The following is a 26,555-nucleotide window of genomic DNA, read 5'->3' on the forward strand; positions in this document are numbered from 1 at the left end:
GGAGGCCTGCCTTAGACTTCCTGGGCTAAGAGCTCAGTGTCCCTTTATGTTGTCTGCCCACTTGCAAGAGAAAAGAGGTTAGTCAGCAACAGTGATGGTGGTGGTTCTGAGATGGCAGAAAGGGTAACCTGAGGACACGTGGTACTGCAGAAAAGGAGGGAATTGGAAGGATAAGCTATATGGGTTTATGTGTTTGTTTACTGAGAAGGAAAGAAAGCTGAGCAGGCAAACAAACTCTGTGTGACTTCCACTTATAATGGCATATCCAGCCCTAGAGGAAAGGAAAAGAAAATTCATATGGTCCATTTTATTTTTGAATTGTTTCAGAAACCATTGGCAGAGCTGTGCTGTGGGTGATCAGCTTTCTACTTGGTGGCTTCTGCAAAAGATTTTTCATTCTTGTATTTCTGCTTTGACTGTGCCTTACTGCATTATACGTAGTGCTTAGGAAGTGTCCTGTTCAACTGATAAGCAAACTGAAAATCTGATCTCTAATGCGTGGCAGATCACTACTACCATTTTTCTTAAAGTCTGAAATAAGGAGACGTTGTGTAGGTCTAAAATATTTTAAGCAGAGGGGGGTTTTAGTGTACTCTATTTTCTTTTGACAATCCCAAACTGCAATTTTGTAGTTGCTTTTCTGTTTTAAAAGATACTTTCAGAGATCATGGCAAGTTGCCACATTCCAGTTAAGCAATTTCCTATAGCTGACATTTTTTTAAAAAGCATGTCGTTTTCTCAGCCATCTCCCTCCTCCGTTTTCACTGGAAGATGCAAAAAACAAAACAAAGCAAAAACCCACAACAAGAAGCCCCAACCCCCAGATTAACACTTCGACATCTGCAGAGAGTATTCTTCAGGAAGCTATGGAAGGCCAATGTCTATCAGCAGCATGCTTTCGTATTTGGATGCATAACGTAAACAGCTCTTAAATGATAGTACAAAGTGGTATGAAGTGGTAGGGAATTCTTCATAAAATATATGTTGTAAATTGAAAATAATTTATTTTTACACATATGTTTTTCTTTCTGAATGTGTTGCATATTTAGAAACAGGATGTGCTGCTAAGCCTGAAGATTTTTAGTTGTTAGGAGAAAAGTGCTAGCATAAGTAAGTGCATGGTGGGCAGCCAAACTGATTGCATTGAGTTCCCCATTGCTTCTGTTTCTAACGCAGACTACAGCATTGTTTGGGTACCAGACATCACAAGCAGGACTTAATCCAGCATTCTGGAAATCTGTGAAAATTTCTGATAATTCCAGTATTGTCTGAATCAGGTCACAGCTGAAAAGCTAGAAACAGTCTGCTGCTCGTTATTTGCACTGCTGGATCCCTCAAACATTTGGAGGCCTTCACCGTTTCTGGCCTTGTTACTCCAGAGGAGTGCTGTAACAATTCCCCCTAGCTGTGTTTTGTACCCCAGGTAGCAGGAGGTGTAGCAGTGGCATTTAGTGTCCTTCATTGCGTTGGTGTGGAGCTTTGGTTTTCAGAATCATCTTGGGAAGGTTTGTACTTTTCATAATGCTTAATATATTAGCGTTCCTTTGGGAAAGATCAAGATGAAATACTGTAAATGAAAGGAACTCGAAAAAGACACGAGTGATCTTGTGTAACTATGAAGCGATGATTGGCTGCTGAGGACACTCACAGAGCTTAAGGAAGAAATTTGTATCCAGCACCCTGAATTGTCAGTTCACTGACAGAAAAACAAAACATAGAATCACTTTGTCTTTGCTACTGTTCCTTAGGAATGGATATTTCCATTACAGAACAGCATACAGACTTGTAACAGCGTCCTTTTATTTTCTCATAAGCAGGCATGTTTTTCTTTCTCTCTGTTTCTCACTGCTGGCGCTCAGCAGGGCCCTTCCTCTGCTGCAGTCATCGGAGCAAGAGATTGTGCAGAAATCCTGAACCTGGGGCTGCTGAACTTATTAGTGCTGTATTAGTGTACTGTATTATCATCAAGCTGGTTGAGATTTGGCTGCAGGTGAACAGAGATGGGATCAGGGAATCATATTTGAGTGAGAACATAAGATGCTCTGTGTTTGGACAGAAGTTTTCTATGTGGCAGGTAAAACCATAAGTCTGCTAAGTGGCACATGCACTAAGTTGATGAGTGGCTGGGAAACTTCACAGGTCTTCAGGTTGGTTGGCAATGATGGTATCCTTTTGCAAGGGGAAGGATTATTCTTCTTGTGATCCCTACTGAAGTACAGTTTAGTGAGTCATGGCTGAGCTAAAGTTACTGAGCAGGTGCTGAGAAGAAGTCTGAGTTGAGAGAAGGTTGAGCTGCAGATCTGATGTGGCAGCAGCAGGGATGTTGTTAGCAAACAGTAAATACAATTATACAATTCTTATTCTTGCAGAGCTTTCCCAGTCGTTCTGCTGCAGTTGCATGACTTGGGGCTGCAGCAGCAGGGCTGTTCCTAGCAAACAGTAAATGCAATTCTTAGTCCTGCAGCGTTCTCTCTGCCATTCTGCAGTTGCATGCCCTTGGGTTACAGAGGAAGGGGGAGAGCTTTCATTGTTAGTATGCACTGGGTGTGAAACCTCTGATATTTAAGCAGAGGACTGTGCCTGCAGCTGCATTAGGCTTGTACGAAATCTCCAAAGAAAATCTTGCTATCAGGTACAGGGAGCTGCTTGATTGTGCAGTGTCATCTTCCCACTCCCACCCTTAGCTGGGAGGCCTCAGCTGGGTGTTTACAGCTCTTGGTTGCTGGGATTGTGAAAAAGAAAGGAGGGGAGAGGTGGGACGTGGCCTCCAAGTGACCCAGAAATGATGCAGTCTGCATCATCTAACAAAGCAGAAATAACATACTGTAGTGTTTGGGCAGTGGCTATTGTGTCAGCCTGAGGCATGACTGAAGGTTCAAAGGAAAATGCACTCATCTGATGTTCCATTTCTCCCCATCCCTCTACTTCTGTTTTTATTTACTAAATTCTTTCTTTTTTATTTTTTCCCTAAATGTACCTCGTGTATACACTTTTTTTTTGCTGGCTTGCACTGGGTTCTGTTCTGCAGGGTTTGTTTAGCAATGCATTGAGAAACTGTTTCCTTTTTTTCTTTTTAAACCCAAACCAAAAGTCCTTAAGCCAGTGCAGATGTCTGGGTTCTGCAGAAGTGGGAGCCCTCAAATGTCTGCTGTATCTGCTGCAAGTAAGGCTGGTGTGCAGACCCAGTGCTCAGATCCGGAGCTGATGCAGATTCCTGCAGCTTCACTGTGGCATGGTGTGACCTGCAGTGCAGGGAGCCGTGGTGCTGCAGTCTCTGTGCTTCTTCCTGTCCTTGCCATCATTCCAATTTCCTCTGCTTTTTAGAAGCTCCATAGCGGTTATTGCAGCCATGATCAGGTGTGGTGAGATCAGAGGACTGAAAGAACTGACCTGTTTTTAGAACTGCTCCTTGAATTTGACTTGTGCAAATTGTCTTTAATCCTTCTTCCTCTTTCTTCCTTATTTTTAATAAAGTGATACTGCCTGGGATCTTGTGTGTATGCTCAGTTGTTTTTGGCATTCAAAACAGTGGCACTGTTCTGCAGGCTGTCTTTTTCAAAGGAGACTGTGCTTGTGGTCCAGCATAGCAAGACCTTAAATACTTGGTGCTTTTGCACCTATGTATTCAATAGGCGGCAGCGGAGCCTGGCCTGGGGCTGGGCCTCAGCCTGGTACGGGGTGCTGCTCCTTCAGCCACCTGCCCACAGGGTGAGGCAGCTGGGCTCAAGATGTGATGCGAATTCTGCTGACTGTGGGTCAGTGTCTGACATATATATGAGTTCCTGTTCTCAGAAAACACCTCAAATAAATAACTGAATCTGCTACCTGGCTATCCTCCTGTCTGTCCGGTGAAGATGCGTGTCAAAATACTATCCTTCAGTGTATTCAGTTTTGTTGTTGAGGGAGTGCTCTCATATTGTAGGATACGAGCAATTCTCTGAAACATTTTCTGCATCTCTTTGTGTTGCATGTTTTGCCCTTGTGCAGCTCTTATGCTTGCCTTGAATAAAGCTGTTTGAAATCCATACTGCATTCATTGTAGCTTTGAAGTTTGTGAGATTTTGACTCACCACCTGAATCGTGTTTCATCTGAGTGTTCCTAATGAAAGATCAGATGGGAAGGGTGGTTTTCTATGCAGTTGAACAATTCTTTTATGAACAGCTTTGGATCAATTTTACCTGCTAAATTTACATGTCATATTAAAAGACTACAGACCTGCTGTCTCCACTTAGCCAGCAGATGTGCTTACACCAAGCAAGAGTGGGCATGGCTCAGTTCTCTTTAAACTTCAGAGAGAACAGTCCACATTGCCATAAGGTGTCTTTGTCCTTATGCTCACAACAAATTACTCCTCTGAACACAGAGGGGAAAGGAGAATTTCAGAGTATTCAGATGCTGCTTGGTGAAACCATGATAACAATTCAGATAGCCAGGAGGCATTTGGATGAGTCAACTGCTCCAGGCAAGCAGAGCTAAGGAACAGCTCAGTGGTAGGTTGGGTGGTGTGTAGGAGTTGCAAAGACAGTTGGCTTCTTGTTAGGTGAAGAGTTTTGCAAACCATTGCTTTGAACCAGAACTGTTTAGGATGGTTGACTGAACAGGGGCTCATAAGTGCTTGTGGGGTGGCTTGCATTGTGTTTCAGATCCTCAAAGAGCTGAGACTAGAAGCTGTGTCTTGTGATCCTCCGTCCTTCTGCTCCTTGCTCCATGTGCAGTCTGTGGGATAGACCTCGCAGCTATTTCTGTATAATATATTTCTGTATAATATTTCTGCATACCTCGCTCTAGTTCTTAAATTTCCATGGATCAACTCAGTGGCACCTTTCTTCAGTTCAGATGACTTTGAAAAAAGTCTCCTGAAGTACACTCACAGACTGCTGGTCTCTGAATGATTGTTGAGATCTTTATCAGCTTCTCACATGGTTCCTGAGCATGACTTCAGAGACAAATTTGGCAAGTCAGATTGTGACTTTTTTTTTTTCTCTTCAGCAGTCAGGTTGCTCCAGACTTTTTGGGTCTGAATTAGGGTATGTCTATATACTGGCACTGGGGAAACAGATGAAGTCAGCTAAAGGTGTGAAGTGCATCCATTGTTCACTGGATGCCATTAGGTGACTCATCTTAGGTCCCCCAGTGTCCACATGAAGATAAACTCCAAGATCAGAAGTTTGGTTTCCAAAGGTAGAAGTGCTGCCCAGGCTCTTTAATGGATTATTTCCACTCTAGGCCTCAGTTTCTCTTTTTTAAATTGAAGATAATGATTCTTGTTGCATTTGTAGGACATTCAAAGATGTGAGCATTAAAACCATGAGAGTAAGCTATTTGGATCCACTGCTTTCAATCCAGCCTAAATCTTCTCTCCGTGTACAAGAGTTGCAGTGGGTACAGTGCACTTGCCTCCTAGTGACTTCTGAAATCTGGCTACCATTTAATAAATACAAACAAAATGCAGTTGACAAGTTAAGCTCTGAGAGACAGTGGACTCCCAAATGCATGAAACCTAATTTTTCATGTGTAATTCTTAAGGAGAAAGAGAACTGGATGTTCTCGCCATCAACTGCACTGGAGGAGGAGGAGGGCTGTAATGGAGCACGTCCTGTACACAGCGATTTGCTCCAGCTGCTCCATATCCTGTCTCTGTTCTTGTTCCTTCCCATCTCTGTGGGTTTAAGGCAGTTGGAGCATTGCTCTCATGCCGTGGGGTTTGCCATTTGTGATGAGTAGGCTGTGCTGTTTGGCAAGCAGGCAGTGGATAGCTTACTATTGGCTTTATCTCTCCGTCGAGTTTGTGGTTGGAGACCTGCATGTTGTCTGTGGGTTTCTTACGTGCGTCACTGAACCCAGAAGTTTTATTATATTCTCAGAAAAGGGTTTTGCAACAGCTCAGCTATTAAAGCCTAACTGCTCGTGAGTTAAAAGTCTGGGCAGGAAATAACAAAATGAAATCCATCCTAGGGGAGAAGCGTGGTGTGTGTAGGGTGGGAAAAGAATGCAAATATACTATTTATAGGAAGAGGGGAAATCAGTAAATGTGAAGGAGCTGTCATGGGAAAACCAGACTTGGCAGTCTGAGACACTCGGATCCGTGCTGTCAGACTGCTTCTCCATTTTAGACCATTACATTTCTGGTATCTCCAGTGAAGAAGAAAAGTTTTGACATTGAAATCTGTGCTACACGGAGTGTTTTCTGTGGTGTCCTTTTAGGAGGTTATGCTCTGGGTGAACCCAGAATAGGAATATTTGAATCCACACTCTTTAAGCAGAATGAAAATAACTGAAGACAGTGCCTGCTGCGGGGAGTTTGTGCAGGATAGAAGTGGATTGCTCAGCTTGCTGGCAGTCACACAGCATGTCCCCGCGCGGAGCTGGGAGGGGGCCCTGGAGTCCAGGCCCTATTTTTGATACGATGCTTCTGCTGTTGCTCTGACATTGGTGAGAAAAGCTTTTGTGGGGGATGTGAGAAAAGTGGCTGTACTTCAGGAATATCCTTATTTAAAGCAGGATGCAGTTCTCATGATTTGTGGATCGTAATAAGATAATGTGAGGCCATATAATATATATATATATATCTGTATTTGGAAAATTTATTTGACTTTTGTTGTCTTTTTTTTTTTTTTCTAAATAGATGTTAAGTTCATCCTGCCTTCCACTGTGGTTTTTGGAACAGATCCCCCCCTGCTCCTTCTTACCTCAGTACTGACTTGCAGTTCCCTGCTTTATAGTGGGTCATGTGCTACTTTGAAGGGCTTTGCATATCATTAGTGCTGCATCCAACTAAATGTGGCACTCAGAGACTGTGCTGATACCTCATCCTTCTTCCAGGAAAATGCTTTTGCCTGAAGGGAGGTGCTACACTACAGTGACAATACAGACAGAGGAACCAAGCTGCTCCTTCCACTGGTTGGCATGTCCTGGCTGGCTGTTCCAGTTTTAAAATCACTTCACCACCCTTTCCCGAGGTGCTCAGCAACCTTGAGGAATAGCCGGGAGTGGAGGAGGGGTGAGGTGTGCTGGGGAAAGGAGCAGCAACATGAAGCAGCACCCTGGGAATTGTGCATGCTGTGGCTTACTGGCGTGCAGCTGAGTGCTTTGCCTTTGCCTGGGTTTTGTGGCTGCCGTTTGTGTATCGAAGTGCACACAGTCACTGAACCTCACTTGGAATAATGGCCTCCAGAAAAGAGAATGCTTGGGTGACTTCTGTCATCCCTCTGCTCTCCATGGCACGTCAGTCGCACAGCCTGGAAGCTGTGATTTTTGATTTATGTAGGATGACTTTTGGCATACTGGGGGCTATTGAGTGGTCCTCAAACTTCCTGCAAGTTCTTCTTTCTGGCCCTCATTAACAGACCTTCCCTTCCCTCTCTTTTCAAACCAGTTCTTCGTTCCTATTGCCTCCGTTGCTGCCGGGTGCTTTGTTACCCCTCCCTTCTGTCAGGGCTTTGGTTGTTCTTATCCACAGCTAATTCTCTCTTTTTTCTCATCTCTTCTGCCCTATTGTCCTCTGGGGAAATAAGTTAGGATACAAACATGCTATGCTTTGAGGCAGTAAGAGCAGAACCAAGCATCCTGAGTGGAATTAAACCCACATAATGAGGACGTGAGTTGGTCTTGTTAACAAAGGAGTTTTAGGGCGGATGGGCAAAAATCCTAGGTAGGATCCGTGACAGCATTCAATCTAAACTGGGGGAAAATCCCTTTGAATATAAGCTTTCCATCTCCTTCCCCTAACATGGGAATTACCTCCACTCCAAATATGCACAGACCTCTTTTAATTGCTAGGAAGATTTTCAAAGTCACACCATGTGTAATGCAGGCCAGCTGGCTGGAGCGTGTCAGACTGTATATGACACAAAGCCAAGGCACGAGGTGGGGAAAAGTACACTGGGTAGCAGAAAAAAAACCAAGCAGCTAGCATGAAAATACTCTGAACAGCATCTCCAGGATCATTATAGACCTGGCTCCAAATGAGGGACCTCACTGGATGGGTGAAAATACATGACAGTGAGAAAGCAGAAGGTTGTGACTAAGCCAGCCAAGACATCTTGTGTGCCCATGTGCACTAGGCTCACTCTGGAGGAACAGAGCACACATATTGCAGAGACATCTTAATTTAGGGTTGCGTACAGATAAAGGTGCAACTGTGTAGGAGGGCACAGCTGACAGCCAGTCTTTGAGAATGGGTACAAGAACAGCAAGCTGCAGCAGCGTTCAGAAGTCACAGTCACACTAGCACATGGCACCGAGCTGAAGGAGTGAGCTGACTTGTCACCAGCTGACGGGGACATCATCGCTCTGAGCAGCACAGCTGCCTGCAGAGCCTGCCGTGCACTGCTCTGCAGCACTGGGACTGACTGCAGAAAGCAAAGGATGGGAAAAAGGAAGTGTCGTCCTCCCCTTTCTGCAGAAATAAGTACTGAGATTGAGAAAGATTGAGTGGGATTTCCACGGTAATTTCTGTTAGGTTTTATGCTCCAAAGCCACGTTAAAAAGTTAAGAGTTGAAGGGTTTCTCTGGTTCCAGCTGGATGACCAGTGCTCCCACATCTTACGTGCCTGTCATCAAAGCATGCATCCAATGGCATCTACTCCTGTGCTCCCAGTACTGCCAAGGAAGAATTTGTTTTTCCTGGTGTTGGTATCTCTCCCGTGCTGGTGAGCATGCCCAAAGCACTATGCTCCATATGGCAGCCACTTAGTTGAGATCAAATACAATATCCATTTTTCCCTAATTTCTTACGTATCCTTTTTCTGGGGAAGGAAGAAATGGTCTAATTGTCTTTCCCATGTGTAACATACAGCATTCTTCAGATACAGAGACGGAAAATATTTTGAGCAGAAGCTCAAGAGGAGAGAGATTTTAGTGGACAAAGAACTCATGTTCGTTTTTTCATGTATAGTCTAATCTTGTCCCAAATGCTAAAATTAGTTGACATGTTTTGGTTTATAAACCGTGGATCAGTCTCCTTGCTTTGAGGCACTGTTTTGTTAGGAAGGTTTTGAAGTCTACCCCATGGGAATGTGTGACGTAGTGAGAAATCTTTTGAGAGTATTTAGTCTTTGATAAGCCAGCATGAAGTACAAATTATATTCCTTCTTGTCCATTTAATATTCTGTGCCTGACACGCAGTTTCTGTGTAGTGCATTAAGCGTGAGATGGGCAAACAAAGTTTTGGAGTATATCTAATTTTTTTTTTTTTAAGTTGATTTTTTAATGCTGACTTTGTAGTAGAAATGCCCATCAGATGATGGGCTTCACAAACCAACATCTCCTTCGCTTTGCTACTATGCAAGCATTGTTTGTTAAGATGACAGCCTTTCCCAAGGAACTTAATTGTTTGCTTTCTGGATTCCAACAGGTGAAACTGATCGACTACATCCACCGACAGCGGCAGTGCAAACTGAGCGTGCCCCTGAGCGACAGGACAGCAGAGCTCAACAGCTACCCGAGATTCAACGACTGGTTAGACATCGTCAATGTGAGGAAAGAAGTTGTACAGGTAAGAAGGCAACCATCAGCACAGAACCTTCTTGCCCCCTCACATGTGACTTTCTCGGCTGCCTGCTGGGTTTGAGTTAGTTTTCTGGGCAGGTATGAAGCTGTGGTCTGGATTTTGAAAGAGTGGGAGTCTTTATTCGGGAACGGATAATTGTTATTTTTTTATTTCACACAAAAACCTCCTCTTGTGAGTGAAGTCTGGTTCAAAGTGATACCGAAGAGCATTACATCAGTGTAAAAGAATGAAATGAAAAACTCCTGTGGTGTTGTGTGTGGTGGCCAGCATCAACCGTTCATGCTCACAGACCGTGGCTTTTTCTGATCTTTACAGATTCTTTATCATTTAATTCTTAACATGCAAATCACTGGAGACCTTTTTACTGCACAGAGTCATCTGACTCTCTTGCTGGAATCAGCAGTGACCAGACCAGCCGATGTCCCCACCTCCTGTCTGACACATTTTTTTAGAGTCTGAACTCCTGTTGTTTAGGTGATAAGTAGGACCTCAGGGTTCAGATTGTTTCATTGGGTTTGGCCTGTATATGACTTATCTATGCTGCTCTGCACTGGGGACGGTTCTGTTCTGCATAACATTAATGGTAGTATAAGTAGAGCTCATTCTTCTGGCACCTAAACAAAGCAGAAAAGGCTATTTCCATTCTTTTTCACATTTTTTGGCTCTGCAGTTGGCACTCAGTTTCCTTTGATCCTTACACAAGCCACGATTTCTTTGACTTCATCAGAAATCTGCCTGTAAAAAGACTAAGTGAAAAATGGAGCAGATTTCTATGAAAGTTATTCCAGATTGATTCTGATGTAACTGAACAGGTTCTGGTGAAATAGGATGAGTTGGAGACTGAGTTGTAGCTTTTATTTACTACTGTTGGTTTTAAACATGATGCTTTAAAATGGATATTGTCCTCCAGCCCAGTGAGGCTTTGGAGAGCACAGCTGAAGGTTCAGCAGGGATATTGAGAGAACAGAAAAGCAGCCTGTGGCCACGGCCAAACTGCCAGGATCACAACTATTGTTGGTTTCTAGGGTTACTGGAATTGCTCGAGCCTAAAAGAATGTCTCTGTAGCTCTTTTTGAAATCCTCTGTGGTGCCTGCAAAACTGGGGGAAGGGATGAAGAGGAGGAGTGGAGCAGGGGGAAGGGAGGTGGATAATTCAGATCTGCCACATCCTGATAATTCAGGAAGTCTTCCTTTCTGTTCGCGTAGTCGCTAAAGGTGAGAAAGTTTGGTTCTGATCCAAGGCAGGAAGAGATCATTTTCCAACTGTTCACTGTTTTTATTTGTGCTCTCTCATTACCTTCTCCCAGTCAGTGACTAAGATATGAACTGTTTCTCCTTCTGTTTCCTGGGTCAGGAATACGAGGTGTACCTGCAATTACACCACGATTCCAAATCGGTGGCTATTTTTTAAAAGCTGTGCATCCACTTCACGCAGCTGCAGAGAGCTCCTGCAGCAGTGAGGTTAGCTGGGCTGGAGAACTGCAGTGCGTTTGGTGTTTAGAGGAATTTTTGAGTAGAGATGTCTGTCCACGATGGGCTGCCATTCAGAAATGTTAGAGGTATCGTGGGATCATTCTTGTTAGTGCTTGGACCTCATACAGCGTGTGAACATTTCAGCTGAACCATGTGAAAATGGCAGTCACTGACAGAGGGCACTTGAATGGGTCTGCTGTGGTGAAGTGCCAAATGGCTGCACATGGTGCCGTGCACAGCTAAGTGTGACTGCTCGGCAGCGACCAGGGAGCCTTTAAAGGAAGAGCTGAGTAGGACAACGAAAATGGGGATGTACTGGGGTCCCATACCTGGTTCTGCTGCTGGTGTCCATGTTTACACTGGGGAATCACTTAACATCCCTAAGAGTCTGATAGCTTGTCTGTAAAACTGAAATATTTATACCGGGTTTCAACAGTACAGGGAGAAAGAAAACCTCATGTATGTTGTAATGACCTTTTCATGTTAGGTACGTAGCTCTCTCTTTTCTGGAATTTTAGGCTCTGAAACTACCTGGAAAAGTCGCCAGCTGCCTGTAGAGTTGAGAACTTTCTCCTCTGTGATCCTCAGAGGGCTCCAGCTGCAACTGGGCCCTGCTGTGGCCACCTCTGAGGTCTGGAGGTACAGTGCAGGTGTGCAGAGGTGAAGGCCTTGCCTGTGGCCTGCTGCTTGTTTCAGGAGAAAGGCCTGAGTTCATAGGTTGGTTGTTGTTGGGTTTGGTGGTGGGTTTTTTTTCTTTTTTATATGGTTCTGGTTTCCTTTGCACTTTTAGTGTTGCTGAAGGGAGCATTGCAAGATTGTGCTAATCTCTGACATAACACCTTTGAAAAACAGCCTAACTGCAAGCAGTTTTTTAGCTCAGTAGTTCAAGAAACAATGCTCTTTTTCACCCTCTCCCACCTCCTCCTCCTCCTTCCCCTTCCCCCCGCCCCCAGCTCTCTCCCAAATAAAGCTGCCGTGCAGGGAAGCACAGAAACTCCCTGGCTCTCCCGTCAGAAATAGAGCAGCAGCTCTGAATTAGAATATCTGCTGACTCCTCTAGTCCAGACTGAAGCCTATTTTTGCCCAGTGACTTGCTCTAGACATTGTGAAGCTTGAAAGCTCTTGCTGTTATAATTGCTGTCTTGTTGTTGGGCTCCTTTCTTTCTTTGAAAACCTATATTTAAAACAAGAATAATGACTGCTTGTAAAATCCTTTAGTTCTGGAAGAGATTATAGTAATAACAATGCACTGTTTATGGCATTGGGTGACAGCTCAAGCTCCTGTGAACATGGATAACAGTCAGCCAGTCATGCTGCGCAGAGTGAAAGGGCTGTTCTGTGTGGACCTAGAAAACTTGGAGGTAGGTGGTGAATACAAGTGTTGACTTTGTGATCCTGTTTGCTGTCTGTAAATACACAATTTGGAGGGGTAAGGAAAAAAGGAACCCCCCACCCTAACTCATGCTATTTCTGTTTCTTTGTTACTGTGCCTCTAATCAGTTGCCAGACAGATCTGTATCGTAGGAAACAGTAGCTACTATAGAGCAGGTTCTGCTTTGGAGCTGGCCTGATATTGTTCTGTAACTTTTTTTTTCTTAAATACAGATTTTTCTAGGAAATGCCTTGTTTTTGGCTAGGAGTTCTGGAGGTGGATTGCCATGTGTGGAGGTTATTACCAACCTGGTGCATATAGAGCTAAATGTGGTGGACTGAAACTGGGAAAGAGATAGTTGAACTGGCAATGAAAAAATGTGGGTCAAGGAAATCTACAGAAAGATGCATTTAAGATATGTAGCTGTGTCCAGTGGGTGAAAGTTGCTCTGTAAACATGGGAAAATGCACTGTTCTGGATTGTCGTGCTCCCCTGGTGAGCTGGAGCTGGGAATTGAGGAGAGTGGGAAGAAAAGAGAAACGTGAACGTCGCTCCCAGGCTGACTGAAGGAGTCTCGTGCAGAGCTATTTATTGTGTTCTGGGCTTGGAGGATGTCTTCCAAATAAAAGTGATTAAAAAATTTCTATTATTTTCTTTAGCATAGAAAAAATTCTCTGCCTTTACTTCTGTTCTTCCCAGAAACTTCAATATTCTGTTCCCACGTATAACTCATCGTCATCTTAAAAAGCAAATTAGAAACATAGTCATCTCCTTATCTCCCAGAGCATGTCTGAACTGGCCTTGCTCACCATGTAGCAGGGGTTCCAGTCAATCAAGACTGGAAAGCTGTTTTTAGTACAGATAACTGTCCTGCACAGGGAGGGGCAAATCCTGCCCTCATGATTGTGGCTGTACGCAGAGCTCTGCCACCACGGGGGCAGCGGGTGAAAAATGCACCCGTGTAGGTCTGGCTTAAAGCTGGTTCACTCAGGGAATGTTTCTGACATGCAGCATATGCTTTTTTTTTTTGTAATAACTCCTGTTTGTGTGTGAAATTTCTTCTCCACATTTATCATTTGTGCAAAAGACCTATTTTTTGTATGTCATTAAGAGTTGTCCCAAGCAAGCCAGGGGCAGCACTTAGCACACAAAGGCAGAGCAGGAGAGGTTTGTGCCTTGAGTAGGAATTAGCGTAAGAGCCTCCTGCTGTCCCTGTGAGAGGCTGTACAGGATGAGGCCCTGGTACAGCTCTCAGACTGCTAGGTCATGGCCCGTGCTTTTGCTGGGTTGGACTGGGCTGTAGGTTGCAGTGGATTGTGCTGGTCAGTCGTTGGAGGAGAGGTGTGGCATTTGTGTGTCCATCTTCGCTTCGCTTGGGGGAATACCAGAGGCAGATCTGCCTACCCCTGTCAGTTTCTACAGGCGTGTCCTCTCTCTGCTGTAAGGATAGCTGTCTGGGATTTCCACGGCTCTGACAGGATGGCTAGATAGCTGAGATCCTGAATCTGCTAATGGTGTGCATGCAAATGAGCTGTGTCCTGCAGGCTTCATGCACCTGTACTTCATCACCACGTGCCAGCTGAGGGCTGCTCCCCCGTGAGAGCAGCCATGCCCTGCTTCTGTCAGGGCTCACTGGCCCTGCTGTGGGAGGTGGGTGCCCCTCACAGCACTGAGCCACTTATGGCACGGGGTCAGTGAGGCTCACGTGCCCCTCCGGACTGCAGTGAGATGCTGCAGCGGTACAGCTGCCTTCCTACAGAGCAGCTCCTGTCCAAAGAGCAGAGTGGGACTGCCCTGAGACTGTCAGCTCCTCTGTGCCCACCGGTTTTGTGAGAGCTGAAACAGTGAAGATGTTTAGCAAGCCCATCTCCTGTATGTACAACTTAATGCAAATCAGAAATTCGATGTGGGAGGCATTCCAGGATGCCCACAAAATCTACAGAAATCTAAGAACGGAACAATTTTTCAGTAACTTCTTCGTTGGGTACCAGTAAAGCAGAGTAAAAGAAAAACCATCAGGCACAAAATGTGCTTTGCTTAGAGCTATCAGTGGGAATTTAAGCACCTTACGTAATGAGCTTTCTCTTCTAACATCTGCTGCTTATGGGAGGACGGCTGCTGAGGGAGTGTATTGATTTAAGAGGAGGCACCTGAGGCCTTGTCAACTGTCTGGCTTTACAGGAAGAGCCGTGTCTGCTAGGTTGAGGGGCAGGTCAGGCTGATTTGTCCAAGTACTACAGCATTAGCTCTGTAGGCTTATCTGCACTAAAGAATCTTTACCAAAAATACCTCATCCTCTGTGTTAGATATCAGCATTTTTGCCATGTTTCAAGGATTTAAGTTGGACACCAGACAAGATTAAAGACACTATGCTATCATGAACTCTTCACCCTGGCTAATTCAGAGTAACCTCTGGATGGCTTCTGGGGTGCTCTGGTTTGCTTTTCTCCCCTTTAAACATGGATGCTACGAAGTGCACAGTCTGTATGTCTGATAAGCAGGCAGGCTTTGTAGCAAAGTTCTCTTCCTGGTTTGGGCTTTCTTTAATATCATTTCTGCTGCACAGTGTATGTGAGTAAGGCTTTAAGTTTTCCTGGTGCTGCTCTGAGGTGCTGAAAGATTGAAGGCAGCAGTTTCTATCTCCTGATGTATTTTTTTTTCCCTTGGCCTTACTATTAGAGTAGTATGTGAATATTTTGCAGCATGCTGTGTCACTCTGAAGCCAAGGAAAGGTGTGCTCAGGGAGATGGTACTTAGGTTGGTCCTGATGCAAGCCTATAAGCTGCATTTATTTTAAAGCTGTGAAGAATGAGGTGAACGTGGGTCTGTTGAGCCCATGTTGCTCACCACTTCTGAAGTGCCCAGAATTGCACTCCCACAGTGTGGGGCTGGAGCACTTCTGCCCAGCTCAACAGCTGAGCCACAGCATCAGCATCAGCTGGGCCTGTTTTAAGATCCATCCTGAACTGGTGACCCTTATCACTGTCACAGTGGCTGGGAGGCTAACACAGGTAAATTATGTAAGGCTGATCTTAGGGGCTCAGGTTGGCTAGTTTTATATTAAGCCACCGTGTGTGTGCAGCATGAGTGGCTCTTTAAAGAAAGCCTCTTACTTCCCCTCCCTCCCCCTCTTCGGAGGCTTATTTCTTTTGTCGTGTGGCAGCAGGTTCAGAAAGTCTGAGCTCTCCCAGCTCAAGGTCATTGGAACTGTTTAAACATAATCTCCTTTTCTGTACTTATACTTTCCTACAACTTGCTGTTCTGTCTTTCTAAAATTAAACTATTGAGCAAAAAGTAGATTGGACTTTGCATGCTGGAAGGAGATGAGCTCGCAGCAGGCTGTGCCGCTGCTGTGTGCCTGGCTGGAAGGCACTTGGGATGCAGAGCAGCACCTCGTGCTGCATGCAGTGAGGCACAGAGCTCTGGAGGAAGTGAAACTGGTCAGCCTCGGGGTGACCGAGTTCAAGCCCTCCACAGCAGCTGTGGACCACAAGGGAAGAGATGCCCTAACGCTTGTGAGAAGATAGTAGTCTGGAGAGCTTTGTCATTTTAAAGAAATTGGTGTTAAGGTTTTTCTTTAAAACTAGGAAGGTTTGAAAAATGAAGTGAAAGCTGGGGATTCCTCGTTGTGCACTTTGATCTTGGGAAAGAAAAGCCACCAGCAGTGCCAGCCTCGCAAGAGCAGGCAGCCCTGTGCTTTAGCCGTGGAGCTGCTGGGGGACGAAGATGTCGGTTTGGTTCTCCGTGCCAGAAAATGGTCATGGTGTTCCTGTGGAATGGGAGGAGGACCTGTGGGGCTCCAAGCGCTGCTGTGCAGGACTCAGCTGCACTCAGTGACCATTGCAGCAGCCATGGCTGCTCCCTGCGAGGCCGACATCCTGCATCGCAGCCCGCCTCGTGACAGTGCTGAACAAAGATGCTTCTGTGAGCTGCCTCAGTGCAGAGGAGTGCAATCCAGAGGGCGCGGGGGGATGGTAGCTGCCACACGGGCTTGGCTTAATGGTGGAATTAGTTGGGTTCGGCTGCGGTGTTTTGTGAACAAAGCTGGGCTGGCTTCGTGCTGCTGTGTTTGAGTTGTGGATTTTAGGGAGATTGGTTCAAACTTAAGATGTTTAGCATCGAAATGCTTAAATTAGGGCAGGTTAACTTTATCTATTAATCTCTTTGGAAGTATGAGTGTGATTAGCTGAGCACTCTCAGTATGCTACTTGGGCATTTCAGAATGCTTAAGAGCAGCTGCCTGTGTCAAAGCAATGGGAGCAGCTTTGATTCATCTCTTAATTTTAGGACCCAGGCTAACTGCTGTCCCGAGGTTGGATTGCGAGAGGTGTGATCTTAAAGTAGCATTCATCAATAGCACTCAGATTTGATTTGTAGCCTTTCAGAGATTGAAGGGTCAGTGTTAAATGCCTACAAGCTTTCAAGCCTTTTGTTTTCAAACAGACACACTCAGTTTTCCACAGAGGTTGAAACCTCTTACGTAGCATGGTTCCAGCAGCTGAAACTTTAGGGAGGAGGCCAAATATTGTGAAATTCGTGATCTCATTGTGAGAACAGGCAGCAGGGAGGTTTGTTTAGGCAAAACTTTGAGGGAAATTCCTGGGTATCTGTGCTGAGTATCCTGGTTTTGTTTATTAACCACAATAGCTGCGGACTTACGCTGGAAACAGTTGAGTAAGGGAGGAGAGAGGCAATACAGCTTAACTTTGCCTGGGAACATAGGATCATTCCATGCTTTCCAGAATCCTCTATCTCTTATGTCTGCTTGATTATTGTTTTGGGGGTTTGATGTGTGAAGAGGCACAAGGAGATCTACATAAGGATCTTTCTAAGCAGGGTATCAGTACGGTTCGTCCTCCATTGAATGTAAAACTGCTTAAGGAGGAGGTCGACACCTCTTTGTCAAAACGTTCTTTCTGTTGATGAAAGAAGCCATTTTCCACACTGTTTTAACTTTTCATTTCCCCAGTGAAAAGCCAAATATTTGCCATTTTTTCAGATTTTTGGCCTGCTTTGTTTTAATGAAAAAGATAAAGTTTAATCAGTAACTTTTCAAAAATACGGAGTGAACACTTCCCAGAAGGGGAGGAGAGAAGAATATTTTGGTCAGCTCTGATCCTGATTTAAATACTGGAGGAGCACAATGACATCCTAGTGACACTCAAGCGTATGCCTGATCTCTCATGGTGTGGAGAGAACGGAGCAGATTCTGAGCACTTGCTGCTGTGTGATCACTACTGACCCACTGATCCCTGAGAGGCACACTACCAAATGAGTAAATCATGAGTCAGATCAGGCAGTGAGACAGTGGCACTGCTTCACATCAGAAACACAAATGACAGTCATGTTATAGGTATATAAAAAAACCATATCGACTTTTTTTCTCCTGCAGAGAATACCAGAGGAGCTAACCTTAGATGCCTTACTTGAAATGAATGAATCAAAGGTGAAAGAAACGATGAAGAGATGTGGTGCCAGAGATGAGGAGTGCTCCAGACTCAATGGAGCATTGAGCTGTTTAAGGAAGGTGACTGAATCAGGTATAAGATTGCTCTTCGTTCTATGGAATTAGTTTCTCAACAACCCAGACTGCATCCTTCTTCCTTGCATTCGAGATAATCTACAGAAACCTTTGGGTCTTTAGTTATATGCTGTAACTGATGTCAGGTTACGGCTTTTGGATCTGCACAAAGTTAGAGTAATCAAATGCATCTAGAGCTAGGAATGAGATTTGACTTTTGACAACATTTTCAACTCTGGAAGTAAATGTACTTAGATATACACTCTCCAACTCGACAGACAGTATGATTATTTCCTCTGTGTTCAGAGCTGGGTCTTTTGCTCCAGTGAATCCTCCATCATTCAGTATCCTGGACCTAACAAATGCAGCCAGATTGCTTGTAGGTAATTCTCCCCCTAAATACTGCCAACTCAAAGAGAAGGTAATTGTTTCATATAAAGTAGCTCAGAAACCTGAGTGTTCTTCTTTGGAGAAGCACAACATTGCTCTGACAGCCCTTTATCACTGCACAGCTTGCAGTCTGCCAGTTGACTTGCTTCTCTTTAAAGCTGCTTCCTTCCTGCTATTTTTCTGACTGGAAATTGATAGAATCATTAGCCAAATTCCAGTACCAGATGTAAGAGCTAGAAAGAACCTTGATTTACGCTGAAATTATGGAAAGAAGGATACTGTCTGTTTAATTGGGAATGCATATGTCCAGTGAAACTGACCAAATTATTTAAGAGCAACCTCAGGATTCCCAGAGTGCTGTTTCACGTCTGTCCCTGCCAACTTCCCAGGGCTACTTTCAAAGCGCTGTAAATTCTGTTTGTATGAGACAGCATCCTGGCCTTCCTGTGCACCAGATCTTCCTTTGTAACAGTTACCACTGTCACTGAAAGGTGTTGTTTCCTGTTGGTACTATGACAGTTCATACCATTCTCAAATCATAAAGATTAGTTAGTGGAAAAGCCAACGATCAGCTCAGTTTTGTGTTTCCTTTTCTCTAATCTTTCTCATCCTGCATTGTAAAATATTTCCCATCCATATGCAGCAATATCAGCCATGGTTCGGAACGCATGGCATCCCGCCCGAGCTCAGCTACACCTGAATTCATGTTAAGAAAAAAAAGCTCTGTGTTTTGAGAGGTGTTTTTTCTTTTTTTAAACCCTGGGTACGTGGTCTTTTAAATAGGACATCAAGGCTTGAAGTTTTGACTTTTTGCCTTAAGTCATTAAGAACATGAAATTCAAACCTGATCAGTTATGACTCTGAACTGATCCCAGCAATCTGTGCCTTCCTGCTCTGCTGCCTGCTGGCCTCTGCACTTGTTTTTGCCATTTATAGCCAGCACTGGTCTGCAGGCTGTACTGACCATTCTGAACTGCAGTGATAAGCACTTCAGGTTTGCCAGCAATGCAGCAGGTTGTGATGGTTCCTTTTTGTCCAGTTGTCTGTCCCTGGTAAGCCTCTCACCAGTGCAATCAGGACAAACATGTTGAAAAGCACCTCATGGCCTAAAGCTGCATCGTGCAGCAGTGTGTGCCAGCTTTCTTGTTTTCTTTTCTTCTTAAACCTTACATTGCTGTGGTTGCTGAACAGGTGGGGAGTTAAAAGATGACGTGCTGATGACTCTTTCTGAAGCACGCCGGGAGAGCAGCTCTACAAACATGACTGAGTCCCCCTGCTCCTCTGCACCCACGTGGACTCACCCTGCACTGAACCTTCCCAAGGGCAGCAGCCCGCAGGCGCGCTCGGTGTCGGTGTCTACAATCCCATCTTCAGATTCTCTTGCCTCGAGTCACGGACCTTCTGTCTATGCAGAAAACCTCCTGGACCCTTTTGCCTTCCCTACACACAGTGGAAGGTTAACACCAAGGACTCCTCATAGCATCACCATCACTCCCCCAGCCACTCCTCAAGCCAAGAGACGCCACAAGTTGAAGCCACCACGGACTCCTCCTCCTCCTTGCCGGAAAGTTTTTCAGCTGCTTCCTAATTTTCCAACCCTCACAAGAAGCAAGTCCCATGAATCACAGTTGGGAAACAGGATAGATGATGTTCCTCCAATAAAGTAAGTGTGATACTTCCTTCCCTGTGGACACTGAAGAGCTGTACTCATACCAGCAGGAGTTCAGGCTCCAGTTCGATGCTGTGTGCGGTTGCCTGGTTGTGTTTTCACTGCAGTCGTACAATTGATATCAATGGGATATTCTAAGATGGCCACAAACTGACTTGCTAATAGTCTACTTTATTTGAAATTACTCCTTCCTGGGAGGTTGGGATGACTGTTGCTATGAAAGGGGCCCAGCCAGTTTTTTCTCAAATAGCTAATAATCAACTCCATATGCTATAATTCTCTTTTGACCTTCTCTGTTCCTCTCTGTTCAGGTGGCTGGTATCCTTTTGCACTTTACCTTAAGATGTGTTTTAGCTGCTAGTGTGATCTTTAAAAAAATCAATGTGACAGCTCTGCCTCCATATGAAGACAGGTAGTTTTAGGCTACATCTTTATTTTAGACTGATCCAAGTCTTTTTTGTTGTTCTTTTTGTTCTCTAGGTTCGGTAAGAGATTTTTACAGGGTTGACTTTGTTTCCTTGACTGGGAGAGAAGAACCTGTCATTGTCAACAGCCTGCAGTATGGTCACCTCTGTCCAGCCTGGGGATGCCCTCCATAAGGCCTTGCATTCCACAGCTCCTGGTACCTTTAGCAGGAGCTCAGCCAGCTGAAGGATTGCAGGATGCTTGCAGGGTCTTTGTACCTGGTATTTCTTCAGATGACAAAAGCAGGAAGAAGGAATACTGATGTTTAAGGGTTAAAGCAAGGAGTTTATATGTAACTGCTTGTTTCTGACTTCTGAGAGCTGATATTGGTGTCCCTTGGTACTAGAAATAGCTTCAGATCGAAGCATTTGTCTTCAGATATTCACTGCCTAGTATCTCTGTAATGAAACTAGACAGTTGTGTGTGACCTTTTGAGAAATGCTTCAGCGCATTCCTAAATCTAGAGTACTTCCTCTGATGTTAATGAGTCAATCCACACATTTAAGGTTTTACAGGACAAGGACTGTGCTTTTATACACTGATATGTTTGGTGTTCTAGCGCTCCCAAACGTGACTGTGCAGCCACCCCTTAGATACAAAACTCGTATCCTCAGAAGCTCTAGGAAGACCCCTCACCGTTCTGTGAAGTATGAAAGTTTATGCAAGGACTGTACGTTTCTCCAGTGGCTGTTAGAACCAATCCCATGAATTACTTTCAAAAACGAGGAAGTATAAAGAGAAAATTGTAAAATGAAAATGTAAGCACAAATCTAAGCATTTCTCTCTGGAAAGGGATGGAATTAATTTTATAAATTAAAAACGCATAAGATAAAGTTCAAACAAATTAAGATGCATCTATGCAGACTGTCTGTTTTAAAAATTATACTGCAGGCTCTCTTATGTCCCATCGAACTCCAACATTTGTGACTTATGTCATAATTTATGTTATAATGATTAGCAGACTGTTGTGGCTTGGATGTCCACACTTGCTCAGTAGTACTCTTTGGGAAAACAGCTGGTCAGTGCAGTCCTTGCAGCCTACCTGTGAGATGCTGAAGACCACAGATGCCTTGAAAAGTTCACTGAATAATGATTAAAAAAAAAGAAAAAAAAAGAATTTGGTGCCACCTAGGGTCAGAAAGAGAGAGTGACTTTTATGAGCACTGTCCCGTTGAGGCCGTGCCGATGTCTGTAGGTTGAGTTTTCTCTTGATACACAAAATGGTTACAGGTTTAACTCAGGAAATGCACCAGTCTTAATATTTGAGAGCTGTTAGGAAGTTTTTTGGTATAACCACTGGAGCACTGGACTGGGATTTTGGAATGCAACTCTCCTTTTCTGCATTTAATGGCTAGCTAAGTGATGCCAGCTATTTTTATTTTTCTGGCCCTACTGGTTCTGTCTATAAAACGGTGATGATAATTTTCAGTGTAAAAGAATACACTGAAATCTACTGACTCTGCCTGAAAACTGGACAGTGGCTTTGGTGGGAAACCAACTGGGTATGAGCTATTGTGAGACTTTCCACTTGGTTTTGAGAGTGGCCATGGGCTTATTTAATCTCTAAGCATAATATATAACAATGTAATGTAAGAAAGGAAAACATATATAGCAATGTAATGTAAGAAAGAAAGAGTGATGATTCTAACACCAAATCTTATTACACTGCCCCTGTGTGAAAAACACTGCTATCTTGTAGTTTCACTGCACAGGGCAAACTGTTCTCAGCTGTGCTCCTGGAGGAGCCGTGGCTGCTAGTTTTTATCTATGACTTCTATGTCTAAACTGTTAATTGTGCTTGTGAGTAATGCTTCCCTAAAAGATCCCTTTATTCTCCATCAGAACTCTCCCAAGGATCCCCTCAAATGGTACGAAGAGATTTTGGCTTAGCTGTAACACACAGGTGAGCAACACATACTCTGGGAACCACAGAAGGAATAAACGGAGCAGTCAGACCAGTACAGCATCATGTTTAGTGTGTAGTAGTAAAGACTGTTAGATGGGCTTGAAGGTGGGTTGGTTGCCTCGTGTCAAGTTCAGCCTTGAGTCATATTTCAGCTCCTTCTGTTTTTTTCCTTCTGTTTTTAATATCTCGAGTGTTCAGCTCCTGAAATCCATTTTACAGAGCTAACTGATTTGTGCTTCTTCAGTGACTGGTGTACAGCACCAGTACTGCTTGTATGGGGCTGGGTGGAAGGACTAAGTAAGAGAAATGTACAATAGTGCCTTCTCTAAAACACTTCTGCTGAAAGGAAAGCTGCCTCTTCCTCCCTTTGTGGAAGGAGCATTTCCTTTTTCTTCCCTTATAGTTTCCTGTATGCCCCCTTCCGAAATCCAAACCAAAACTGGGACAGGTAGTACTAATGCTAAACAAACCTATCAGCTCTTTAGTAAAAGGGTACATACTCCTACCACCATCACCACATAAATCACCACTATAAATTGAGTCCCAGCTCTGTGAAGATGTTCAGGCTTGCCAGAGCTCAGAATTGGTGCCATCCTTCTTTCAGTTGCTGTTGATCAGAAAAGTGAGAAGTCTTCTGTAACACCACTTGCCCTTCTCAGAAAATACTGAAGGAGTGCAGCCTGTCTGTAGCTACAAATGTAGTTTTCTTTAGGTACCAATTAACATTTTTCCCCTCTTTCCTCTGCTTAGGTTCTCTACGAAGTCTTGGTTATCTCAGATTTGCCAAGTTTGTCAGAAAAGTATGATGTTTGGTGTGAAGTGTAAGTACTGCAGGTGAGCACACAGAGATGATCTTCTACATAAGAACTTCAGGTTTTATTCATTTGAGTTTGTCAGTAACAAATATCTCATGATGTGATGCGCTGTTAACAGTGGCATCTTTTTCCAGTCAAACTGGCAACTGGTTGCTTTGGCATGGCACTGCTTAGGCTGGGAGCCTGATGTATGGAGGAACCAAATTCAGTTGCCTACTGTAGGATTCCTATTTGATCACAGACAGATCTCGTACTGGAAGTTGAGTGCCTGTATAACAAGGATTTGGTTTTGATTCTCTCTGGATTTTCAGTCCAGAGTGATGAACTTCTCACACTTCCCTGTCCCAGGATAGTTATAAGTGAAGATAGCTGTATTGGAAACAAATCAGATGCTGGGATATCTATCTGACTTCCATTAGTCTAATGATACATCTAACAGGATTCTGCATCTGAACATACAGACCTGCTTTGGGGCTCACAGCTTTCCAGAACTCTCCTTAAGATTAACATAAATAGTATAAATTAAGGGAAGGCGTCCTCTTTTTGGGACAGAGCAAGTGCTATTTAACATTTAACATTTCTTTTTCAGATTAAAATGTCACAACAAGTGTACGAAAGAGGCACCTGCTTGTAGAATACCATTCCTTCCCAGTAAGTTTACTACAGATTCTGAGCACATCAGTGTAGCTGATGGTATCACAAGAATAAGAAGTCTGATTAAAGGGTTTTTCCCCTCTCATCTCCAACCTGTTTTTCAGTTACCAAAATAAGGAGAACAGAGTCTGTCCCTTCTGATATCAACAATCCAGTAGACAGACCAACAGAACCACAGTTTGGAACTCTTCCCAAAGCACTCACTAAAAAGGTACGTGCTGACTGATGTGAATCTTCTGCCTTGAAGTCAGTGAGGAACTTCAATAAGGAGAGGTCAGAGTAGTACCTTACTGGCTGGAACAAGAATGGCACTTCAGCTTTCCCTTTGCAGATAATCTTTAGAATGAGTTTTCCTTCTTTTTAAACATGGGTTTTCACATCTTGGGCCTCCTCATCACTCAGAGAAACTGTGTTGTGTTTGAGGCTGGGATGGCATTCCTTTCTTGTTTCATTACACATTGAGGGAAACTACTGTTCACTCATTAGTGGTTGTTTTTGCTTTCCAGGAGCACCCACCAGCAATAAATCATCTCGACTCCAGCAGTAATCCCTCTTCCACAACCTCTTCCACACCATCTTCTCCAGCACCTTTCCAGTCTTCCAACCCTCCCAGTGCAACACCGCCCCCAAACCTGTCTCCTATGGGTCAGAGGGATGGACGATTTAACTTCCCAGGTAAGACCATCTTTCTCTGGAGGACACTGCCAAGATTGTAAAGGCATCTGTGCAAGCTCAGACTAACCAAGACTTCATAAGTAGATTCAGGTTTCTGAATAGATAGTTGTGTCTTACTCAAGGTTTGGAAATTTTTCCAGTTATCTGATAAAAGGAAACGGTCTGTTCTCACAAGGTTTTAAGTCGTGGCAACGAGATACTTTTGCAGGAAACAAATTACTGAGGAGTTCTGGTACCTTTCTGACATGATATCATCCTTCTACTTTTTTTTTCTTCTCACTGGAAACGAAGTTGCATGCCACTAAACAGGTGCTGCAGCTGGCCTTAAATACTGCTGCATTTTGCATCAGACTTCTCACCTCTGGAAGTTGCTGCTTTAGCCGACTACAAAGGAGCAGAAGCAGTGCCAGTTTAGTGCAAGGATTCTACTGCCGTGACTTTGTATTAGGACAAGTAATTGCAATTAAGTGAAATTAAAAAAAAAAAAGTAGCTCTGGGCTTCAGCCTCTGCATGCATCTTGGAAAAGCTGATACGAGACAGGATTGAAGGACCAGCTTTTCCCTGGGCCTGCCCTTAGCACCCCTGGGTTGTCTTAAGTTTGCTTCTTCCACCTGATGTGTGAATGTGCGCAGTTCCCCCCGCACTGCTCGCTTGTTGGTAACGTAGCTTTCATGTGACAGGGGCCACCTGTCCTCCAAAAATGCATGTGCTGAAATTCACCCCTAAAGCAGACTGATAATCAACTAATCTGTTTCCCAGCAGTGAGCTGGGCCTAATTCATTGAATGCATATGTGGCACATACTGATGACTCTCTAACTTGTTTGTTGGTTTTTCTTTGTTTTTTCCTGGTAATTTTTTTTTTTTTGCTGTCCTTTTTTTTTTTTTATTTTTAACCAAACAAAAGCTGCCTACTACATTCAGCATAGACAACAATTTATCTTTCCAGGTGAGTTGACCCTTTCAATTCTACTAACTTGCTTTTGCTGCCAAAAAGTAACTGTTTGTAAACTTCTGCACGCTGCCCAAGAATGATAATTCTGCTTTTGAAAAGAAGGGTATCCAGTACCACAGACAGAGCAACAGATTTCTGCTGTGAGGTCCTACTTGCAGCTGAGTGCTTTCCTTACAGCCACCTTTTAGGGTTACATGCTTAGAATAAATGGACACTGTCAGTTCAGGAATGCTGAGTGCACCTTTATGAACTGTTCTTGCCTATGGGGGTTAAAGGTGATGCAGCATTATTCACACGTGGATTTGTGTGTGCAAGCTCTTTTTCTCAGTCACTGTTGGTGAACCCTCAGAAACAGCTTGTCTATTTCTGAAGTGAGAAGTGGCGATGTAGGATGCCAGGTACAGAGTATTTTTGTCTAAATTTTAGAAGGATTTGCAACCCAAGCTGAATTTCCTGTCACTGGTGACACTGATCATAGTAAGTGTGGTTGGAATGCATCACCAGCAATAAAGATTAATCCTTGCAGAAATGGGGCATCTGCATTCAAGTTTTCTGATTGCCAAAGGCCACTTAGAAGGGTGTGAGCAGCTCACAGGGAAGGACAGCACTGCAAAATGTTACAGATAAGTGAATGTGAAGAAGATAGGGACAGATTGATATATAGGCACGAAAAACAACTGCTGTAATAATTCTATTACTTTCCAGAAATTCCCAGTCCTGCACAAGTAGCACAGCCTCCAGAAACCACTGCAGACACTGAGTAAGTACTGCTTGTTTGATCACGTTGTGTTAACTGACAATCTGCAGGTCAGCATGAAGGCCCTATAACCAAATCCAACCTGCTGATTGTAACCTGCAGGATGAGCTCAATCAGCAGGAGTGATACTTTGGTATTTCTGAGATTGTAAAGCAGAAAATATTTATTTTAAATAGGACTGTGCCTTCAGATTTGTAGTTATGGTTGTGTGTGCATATGCTCAGATCAGGAAGCTCCAATGAAATAAAAGGCAGAGGGTGTTGTGGTTGAAAGAGCATGGCAGAGCACAGAAAGCTAACATCTTTGTAGAGATCTGAATTGTAGGGTGTGCTGATGTTTTTAACCTGTGTACCCATAGCCCTCACAATTCTTTGTCCACTCCATAGGTGTTT

General features: G+C 44.0%; 1 protein-coding gene across 2 annotated transcripts in view; it reads left to right on the forward strand.

Moving 5' to 3' along the window:
- The window catches only part of KSR1 (kinase suppressor of ras 1), a 49,455-nt gene that overhangs the window by 13,985 nt on the left and 8,915 nt on the right, over positions 1 to 26,555 (forward strand). Inside the window, exons 2-12 of one of the 2 annotated variants that reach the window (XM_065732109.1) lie at positions 9,357 to 9,497; positions 17,750 to 17,897; positions 19,460 to 19,931; positions 20,418 to 20,422; positions 22,245 to 22,305; positions 23,059 to 23,142; positions 23,713 to 23,774; positions 23,882 to 23,988; positions 24,284 to 24,452; positions 25,359 to 25,400; positions 26,112 to 26,166. In XM_065732109.1, coding sequence (XP_065588181.1) covers positions 9,357 to 9,497; positions 17,750 to 17,897; positions 19,460 to 19,931; positions 20,418 to 20,422; positions 22,245 to 22,305; positions 23,059 to 23,142; positions 23,713 to 23,774; positions 23,882 to 23,988; positions 24,284 to 24,452; positions 25,359 to 25,400; positions 26,112 to 26,166 — 1,346 coding nt within the window. Of the gene's footprint in view, positions 1 to 9,356; positions 9,498 to 17,749; positions 17,898 to 19,459; positions 19,932 to 20,417; positions 20,423 to 22,082; positions 22,306 to 23,058; positions 23,143 to 23,712; positions 23,775 to 23,881; positions 23,989 to 24,283; positions 24,453 to 25,358; positions 25,401 to 26,111; positions 26,167 to 26,555 lie in introns of those variants that run through there. The other variant, XM_065732108.1, reaches the window with a different exon arrangement.

Source organism: Cyrtonyx montezumae, unplaced genomic scaffold (assembly GCF_038088225.1).
Source record: "Cyrtonyx montezumae isolate F1298 unplaced genomic scaffold, pur_monq_1.0 scaffold_15, whole genome shotgun sequence".
Lineage (NCBI taxonomy): Eukaryota > Metazoa > Chordata > Aves > Galliformes > Odontophoridae > Cyrtonyx > Cyrtonyx montezumae.